At 46.1% G+C, this 8,776-nt stretch overlaps 1 protein-coding gene across 6 annotated transcripts in view; it reads right to left on the bottom strand.

Moving 5' to 3' along the window:
- The window catches only part of PTPRU (protein tyrosine phosphatase receptor type U), a 76,269-nt gene that overhangs the window by 23,065 nt on the left and 44,428 nt on the right, over positions 1–8,776 (bottom strand). For all 6 annotated transcript variants that reach the window (XM_081817920.1, XM_081817921.1, XM_081817924.1 and 3 more), the window contains exon 15: positions 6,833–6,990. In XM_081817920.1, coding sequence (XP_081674046.1) covers positions 6,833–6,990 — 158 coding nt within the window. The remainder of the gene's footprint in view (positions 1–6,832; positions 6,991–8,776) is intronic.

The following is an 8,776-nucleotide window of genomic DNA, read 5'->3' as shown; positions in this document are numbered from 1 at the left end:
AAACACTGGGTCTGGAGTCAGAGAGACCCGAATTCAAATTCTGAGTCAAGTCACTTGACCTCTCTGGGCCTCAGTTTCCCCATCTGAAAATGAAAATCTTCAGACCCTCCTCAAAGATGGGCCCTTTCCCCGATTCCCACCCACCTCAGACGAAGACAGGCTCCCGGTTATATGATCTAGGAGCACTCCAGACTTTTCCTTCCCTAGTGCAATTAGGAAATAACTTTAAAGAAACATAGCTTGTAATAATAGCTAATACTATCTTACATATCAAGTACTTTCATATGCCTGGCATGATTCTTAGGTCACTTAATCCTTAGACTATTCCTATGATGTAAGCATTACTGTCATCCCCTATCCAAATGAGGAAACCAAGGCCCACAAGGGGTGAGTTACCTAGTCATTAAGCAGCAGCACCAGGATTCAAACCCAGGCCCATTTGACTCTGGGGCCCTGTTGTCTACCCTACTTTCCCTGTCTTTTTCTTCCTGATAAAGGAGAGTGTGTGGTGAGGAAAAGAACCTAGCACTTATTTGACAAACCATTCGGCGGGCGGAACCCACTGGCACCCACAGAGGTCAAGAGCTCCAGATGGACAGGGCTCAGAAGGGATTGAGGGTTTTCACAGGCTGGATTTCAGACACAGCGGGGGGCCCATTCCCACATGCTGGGAACATCCCAGCCGCCTTCCTCACGGCCAGCCTGCCACCATTTACTCAGCGTGATAAGTCCCCGTTGTAAAAGACTGAGGATGCAGCCAAGGCAACCTGGCTTTCTGTTCCCCACCACCCAAATCTGGGTTCCTCTGTTTGGAAAGCAACGAAGGAAGTGGAGGCTGGGGGCATAGGGCGTGGGGAGAGAGAAAAGGGGTGGACCCACGGCCCCAGTCTCCTGACCACACCTCCGCCATAGTCTGCAGCGTGCCCATGGTTACTCCTCACCAGCAGCCACACCTTGCCCAGCCCAGCCCAAACCCTGACCACCTCTGCCCAAAGGCACTTCTTCTCGAAACTCCTACAGCACTAATTGCTTCCACCATCCCCATGGCAATTAGCCTGGGGCTGACTTCCCTAAGCCAGGTCTCCCCAGCTGTCAGCGAGCTGGCTGGGGGCGGAGCCCGTGCATCCTGCCTCTCTGGGGCTCACCAGAGGACTCAGCAGCAAGGCAGGCGCCCACACTGCCCCCAACTCCCACTCTCCCTGCCGACCACTGGAGTTTTCTGCCCAATCATACCTCTCCGTGTGCTCCCTCACCCGTGCATGCCCTTCCTTTCCCATCTCTGCCTGTCCAAATCCTGCCCATGCCTCGCTGGAGGCAGCTCTTTGCAACTCAGAAAGACCTGCACTTAAATCCTGGCTCTACCACTTTCTGCCTGTTTGACAAGTGACTTCCCCTCTCTGAGCCTCTCTGTTTTCTCTCTGCTTCCTCATTTGTAAGATGAGTTGATAATAGCCACCATGCTGGGCGGGGGTGAAAATTTAATGAGGGAGATCACAAAGACAACATGATAAATAAGGGCATGTCAGTGAATTTTAAAACCTAAATGAAACGGACAAATTCCTAGACAAATAACTACAAGTGCTTGAAAAAAAAAAATAGAAAGTCTCAATAGTCCTCTACTCCTTTAAATAAACTGAATTAAAAGTTTAAAATTTTTCCATGAAGAAAACAACAGGAGAGATTGTTTTATAGGTGAATTCCACCAAACTCTCAAGGTGTCAATTATTCCAATCTTTCATAATAAGGAAAAAAGAGAAGAGACCTCAGTGCATTTTACAAGACTAATAGAATCTTGATACCAAAAACCAGACAAGGATAGTACAAAAAAGAGAAAATCATGGGCCAATCCCACTCTTGAATATAGCTCTGAAATCTCAAACAATATTATACCTATACTGAATCCAAAAAGACATAAAAAATATAATGCATCATGACCAAGCTGAATTTACCCCAAGCACTGAAGGTTATTTTAACTTTAGAAAATCTGAAAATGTCACTCCCCTCATTAACAACTATATATATATATATATACACACATATATACATATATATATATAAAATAGTGCAGAAAAAGCATTTGGTAAGTTTAATGCTCACATAAATAAAACCTCTTAGCAAACTAAAAACTGAAAAGAATTTTGTTAACCTGATAAAACATTTCTACCAAAAACTGTAGCAAACTTCATTCTCAGTGTTTAATGTTAGAAGCATTCTTTTTAAATCCAAGAAAACAAGACAAGGATTCCTGCTATTACCACTTCCATCCAATCCAGTGCTGGAGGTCCCAGCCAGTGCCTCTCAGAAAGACAAGAAAAAAAAGGAAGGGAAGTGAGACAGAAGAAACAGAATTGTTTGTATTTACAGATCTTTTGATCATACTCAGAAAACCTGAAAGATTCTACAGATAAATGAAAATTAGTAAGTAAGGTTATCAAGAACTATGGATATAAGATCAATATATATACATAAAAAATCAACTATGTTTCTCTACATAAGCAACAATTAGAAATGTTATATTTTAAAAGTGTACCATTTGTGTTGGGAAACTGGACATCCACATGCAAAAAAAAAATGGAGTTGGACCCTTACCTCACATCATATACAGAAGTTAACTCAAACTAGATCAAAGACCTCAATGTAAGCCCTAACACTATAAAACTCTTTGAAGAGGGCCACCTGGGTGGCTCAGTTGGTTGAGTGTCCATCCAACTCTTGATTTTGGCTCAGGTCATGATCTCAGGGTCATGAGATCGAGCCCCATATCGGTCTCTGCACTGAATATGGAGCCTGCTTGAGATTCTCTCTCTCCCTCTCCCACTGCCCCTCCTCCACCCCATTCATGTGCTCTCTGTCTCTATAAAAAAATAATAATTGTTTTAAAAAGATTAAAAAAAACTCTTAGAAGAAAACACAGGGCAAAAACTTCATGACATTGGATTTGACAATGATTTCTTGGCTATGACACCAAAAGCACAGACAATAAGAGAAAAAAATAGACAAACCGGACCTCATGAAAATTTTTTAAATTATGTGCACCGAAAGACACAATCCACAGAGTAAAAAGGCAATCCACCAAAAAGGAAAAAATATTTGCAAATCATATATCTGATAAGGGATTAATATCTAGAGTACAGAGAGAACTCCTAAAACTCTACAGCAAAAAAAAACACAAAAAAACCAATTCAAAAATGGGCAAAGGGCTTGAATAGATATTTCTCCAAAGACGATACACAAATAGCACACACACCCAAAGTGACATCATTCATCATTAGAGAAATGTAGATCAAAACTTCAGTGAGATACTACCTCATACCCACTGGAATGGCTACTATCAAAAAAAAAAAAGAAAAGAAAACCCAGAAAATAACCAGTGTTACAAGGATGTGGAGCCCCTATGCACTGTTGGAGGGAAAGCCAGACGGTACGGCCACTATGGAAAACAGTATGGTGGTTGCTCAGAAAATTAAAAATAGAATTACCATATGATGCAGCAATTCCTCTGGATATGTACCCAAAAGAACTGAATCAAGGTCTCAAACAGGTATGTGTACACCCATGTTCATAGCAGCATTCTTCACGATAACTAAAACATGGAAGCAACCTAAGCGTCCATGGGTGGATGAATGAATAAGCAAAACGTGGTACATACATGTCATGGAATATTCATCAGCCTTAAAAAGGAAGAAAATTCTGAAAGATGAAAGAAGCTAGAAAACATTCAGCTAAGTGACACAAGCCAGTCACAAAAGGACAAATGCTCTATGATTCCATGTATATGAGATAATTAGAGTAGTCAAATTCACAGACACAGCAAGTAGAATGGGAGTTGCCAGGGGCCGGGAAGAGGCAGGAATGGGGGGTTACTGCTTCATGGGAACAGAGTTTCAGTTTCACAAGATGAACAGAGCTATGGGGTTGGCTGAAGGTGATGGTCGCACATTATGCATGTCTTTAATACCCCCGAACTGCACATTTAACAACAGTTAAGATGGTAAATTCTACGTTACGTGTATTTTACCACACACATCAACACAATGTACCATTTGCAATGGAAATCAAAAATACAAGGGACCTGAGGGTCCATCTAACAAAAGATGTGCAAAGTTTTATGGAAAAATTACCGAAAGACACTCAAGACCTAAATACATAGAGTGATATATATCCCTTCCATGGATGTAAAGACAATTTCATAAGATGTCAGTTCTCCCCAAATTGACCTAAACATTTAATACAAATCCACCCAACAAAGTTTTACAAGTAACTTGAAAAGATGATTCTGAAATGTATGAGAGAGACAGGTGCCTGGATGGCTCAGTCAGTTAAGCATCCAACTCCTGATTTCAGTTCTCAGGGTTATGAGATCGAGCCCCACATCAGGCTCCATGCTGAGCATGGAGATTAAGATTCTCTCTTTCCCGGGGCACCTGGGTGGCTCAGTTGGTTGAGCATCTGCCTTCGGCTCAGGTCATGATCCCAGGGTCCTGGGATCGAGTCCCGCATCAGGCTCCTTGCTCAGCGGGGAGCCTGCTTCTCCCTCTGCCCCTTACCCCACTCGTACTCACTCTCTCTCTCTTCCTCTCTCTCAAAAACATAAATAAAATCTTAAAAAAAAGATTCTTTCTTTTCCTGTCCATCTACCCCCTCCCTCACCCCGCTTGCACACAATCCCTCTCTAAATAAATAAATATAATGAAATGTATGAGAAAGAGAGTAAGAAAAATATAGCCAAGACATCCCTGATGAGGAGCAAAGCCGGGAGAACTTGATGTACCAGATACAAGACTTATATAACTCTAGTAATGAGGCAATCAGGTATCGACAGACACAGGAATCACCAAAGTGGCCGATCAAAGAGAACAACGAGCCAAAAAACAATCCACAAATATATGGAAGCATGATCCCTGATGAGGGTGGCTTTACAATCAGTGGTGAAAATACAAAATGTAACAGAAGCTGGGACATCAGTTACTACAGAAAAATAAATAAAAGAAAATATAAAAAAAGAAAATCCTTCATCCCTATAACACACAAAAATCAATCACAGAAGGGTAAAGATTGAAATGTGCAATGCAAAATATAAAAAGGTTTAGAAAAAAGTAAAAAATATTTTATGACCCTGCAAAGGAAGCGAGCATTCTTGAAAAAAAACACAAAAAGTAGAAATCAGAAAGGAAAAGACTGATGAACTTGACTAAATTAAAATAAAAACTTGTTCCTCCAAAGACACTATAAATAACCTGCGAAGATGAGCCACAAATTGAGAGAAGATATTTGCAATTCATAAGTGAAAAGTGATTATCATCCTAAATATATAAAGAACTCCTAAAAACCACTAAGAAAGCAACAGAAAACCTAATAGAAAATTAGGTAAAAGGCATGAACAGGCATTTCATGGAAGAAGAACGATGAATGGCCAATAATGATTTGAAAATATGCTCAACCTCATTAGTAATCAGAGAAATGCAAATTAAGACTATAGAGAATTACCATTTTATACAAACTAGTTTGGCAAAAGCGAAGAAGCCTGGCAAATTCTGAGCTTGCCGTGGAGCAGCAGAAGCCCTCGCTCACTGCTGCTGGCCGTGAGCGCAGGCAAAGCCACTCTGGGACACGGCTCGGCACCGTCTTCCAAAGGGGAGCAAGCACACGCTCTGCAATCCGGCTGTTCTATGTCTCAGATCTGCCATGCAGATGCATCTGGAGATCCATTTAAGAACATTCAGAGCAGCCTCGTTTGTAATACCCAGAAAACTGGAAGCAAATCAGATGTCGCTGGATGGCAGAAGGGAGAAATCAATTGCGATACATTCATAGAATGGAAAACTATACAAACTACAGGGAAACATCCACCTGGGCAGATATGAGAAACACAACGCTGAGTTGAGAAACAGTGTGATTGCATTTGTATCAAGCTCAAAAACCAGCAAAGTTACATAATGCGCTGTTTGGGGCTACATGTACACATGGTAAAACTACTCCCCGAAGGGTAAGAAAATTATAGACACAAATTTCAGGGAGGGAGTGTGTGTTTATGTGTAAGAGGGGTGCGGGGCATATTATTAGGGAGGGACGCCCAGACGGCGTCCTAATTCACCACTGTGGCTCACCCGTGTTTGCTATATTATCGCTGCATGACTTCCAGAAACACTACCTATTTTCTTTTGTACAAATCAACACTAAATAGAATAAAAAGATGCATGAGGAGATGATTTATGACAAGCTCCAAGCACATACGGCTGATCCACCGTATTCTTCCTGCATGCTGGGCACAGCACTAACTATATGATGTACACATAATAGCCAACCTAGTCTTCCAGTAGACCTACCAGCAGAGATGATCACTGGCCCCATTTTGTACATGAGGAAGCAGACATCCAGAGAGGTTAAGCAGCTTGCCCCAGGTCACACAGCTAAGAGGATGTGAGATGCAAACCCGGTCTGTCTGACTCCAGAGCCATCCTTCTTAGCCACTGGTCCCCTGCCTCTCCCACAGCAGGTGCTCAGCAGGCTCAAGACTGCTCTGGTCCCCTCTGATCATGCAGTGTCACTCCTTTCTCGAAGTCCCTGGAACACTTCCCACAATCAACACGTGACCTCGCATGCCTCCCCTATGAGTCTGTGTCTAAGTCCTCCATTTTCCTAAAGCTCGCCCAGTGCAGACGGAATACCCATGTCTCCTCTGCATTACCCAGTGCTGGTACCCAGCGGGAGCACGACAGATGCTTCATTTTGGGTTTGAGGTGTTACAGAACCCATCGGAGGGGCTCGGTCCTCCTGGCTCAGGTGTGGAATCCCAGAGCCACAGGGAAGGGCGGGAGGGCCAGGCACTCACCTCGGGGGTTATAGCCGTGGGTGTCCATGAAGGAGAGGCCCAGCCGCTCATCCTCCTGCAGGGTGCTCTGGTCTGTGAAGCTCCGGTCCACAGCACTCATCATGTGGGTCTTCTCCTGACGGTAATTGGCGGTGGCCTTGGTCATGTTCACCGGCTTCCTGCAGGGAGGGGTTGACAAGAGACATACATGGGTGCTAAGCTGGGCAGGACAACGCCCAGAGGTGGATGGAGAGGCCCAACAGTCAGGGGGCCTTGAGGCCAGGGGGCATTCTAGAAGCGTCTCTAAATACCGAGAGGCTCTGCCTCTATCCTTTGCTTGGCAAACCCAGAGCTGCTGCCTCCCCCACAAGGGACTAGGCAGAGTCCCTGTCCTGGGGACCCTTGCTGAGAACAAGGGATGAAGCCCAGCGGCCTCAGGCTGGGACCTGGCCCCTGTCACTGGCCTGGAGGGCTCAGGAAATGGGAAGGATAGTCACTCTGGGACTATTTTGGTGTCACAGCAATCACCTCATCCAAACTAGGAAGATGACTACCCCAGCTCCAGCCCCAGCACGCCCCCAGAGCCATCCTCCTTTCCCCCATCCTCACCGAACATGTGCCCTGAGAACCCCTTTTTCCCACAATGGGGGTGCGCTATGCTCCTCCTTCATGGCAGAGAGTCTGGCCGCTGCTCAGCCAGTGCTCGGGAGTCTTCCTCTGGGCAGGGAATGAACTCCGACTGGCTTCTTCCTATCCCCAGAACCCCCAGGATGGTCCCACCATAGGCCACATTAGACATGTAAAGAGATCCATACAGGGCCCACATTCCTGCCACGGCCCACCAGTCCATCCAGTCACAGGAAGCAGTGGAAGGAGAAAGCAAGAGGCCCAGTCCCGCCTGAGAGGCCTGGTGATAGGACCCTAGACAAGGGCCCTGCACAGCCCAGGCCTCCAGCCCAGCTTTACAGATGAGGATGGCAGTTTGTGACTCCAGAGGACTCGGAGGGAAGTGGGAGGAAGAGCAGGGGTACAGCTCCATGACCGAGGGGCTGAGCAAAAGGGAAAGAGGGAATGACTTGGGACCTGTCTTGAGACTGCAGTGGAGTCAGGGGCCCAATTACAGGGAAGGCTCAAGATAAGATAGCCATTCACCCTGATGGGCCCTACAGCATGCAAGATGTGGGGTAGACCCAAGAGAGGACTTCCAGGTTAAGAGGGCTCAGGAACCTTGACCATCGGTAGAGATAAAGAGGCTAAGGAAGGGATCTTCCCAGACAGGCAAGTTCTAATCAGTCTGTCCTAGTTCGAGAGCTGTCTGGGGCAGGGGAAGACTGGGTGACCCCAACCACCAAGTTCTGGGCATCACCCTCACCATGGCCCAGGGCAGAGCCGAGGACCCCCTCGGGGGTAGGTGAGGAGAAGCCTCTGTGACTGTGGCCTTGACCATCAACAAAAGAGAGAAGGTAGAGGGGGAAGGAGGGAAGGAGAAGAGGTGAGGAGGGGGCAAGGGAATCAGGAGGATAAGGAGGAGGGGGAGGAGGAGAGACAGTAAAGAGACCATGACAAGGAGGGAGACAGGGAAAGGGACAGAGAGAGGGAGGGACAGGCAGACACCAGCAACCACAGGGAGGACAGAGGGCTGTGGACAGAGGACAGCAGTCAAGCTGTGCCTAGAAGGCAGTCTCCAGCGGTGTGCCCCAGGGCTCTGTTCCCTGCCCAGGCCTCTCGGTTCATGGGGAAGAAAAACTACACACACCAAGCACCCCGCTCCACAGAAGACAGAAGCCGGAGGGACGGCGAACACTGCCGGCCGCAGCTGATCAGGGTGAGTCAGCAGAGGGAGGGCAATCAGACACTTGGAAAGGTTCTGCGTTTAGGGTCAAACATTCACTGCACAAGTAGAGAGGGCGGGACAACCGTCTTGTCCGCGATTCCTGGAAAAGCCCAGCTGGAGGCTGCCCCTGA

This window comes from Leptonychotes weddellii, chromosome 4 (assembly GCF_054177405.1).
Source record: "Leptonychotes weddellii isolate Sample4059 chromosome 4, ASM5417740v2, whole genome shotgun sequence".
Lineage (NCBI taxonomy): Eukaryota > Metazoa > Chordata > Mammalia > Carnivora > Phocidae > Leptonychotes > Leptonychotes weddellii.
Note: the sequence above shows the minus strand (reverse complement) of the source record. Positions and strands in the feature narration are given on the sequence as shown.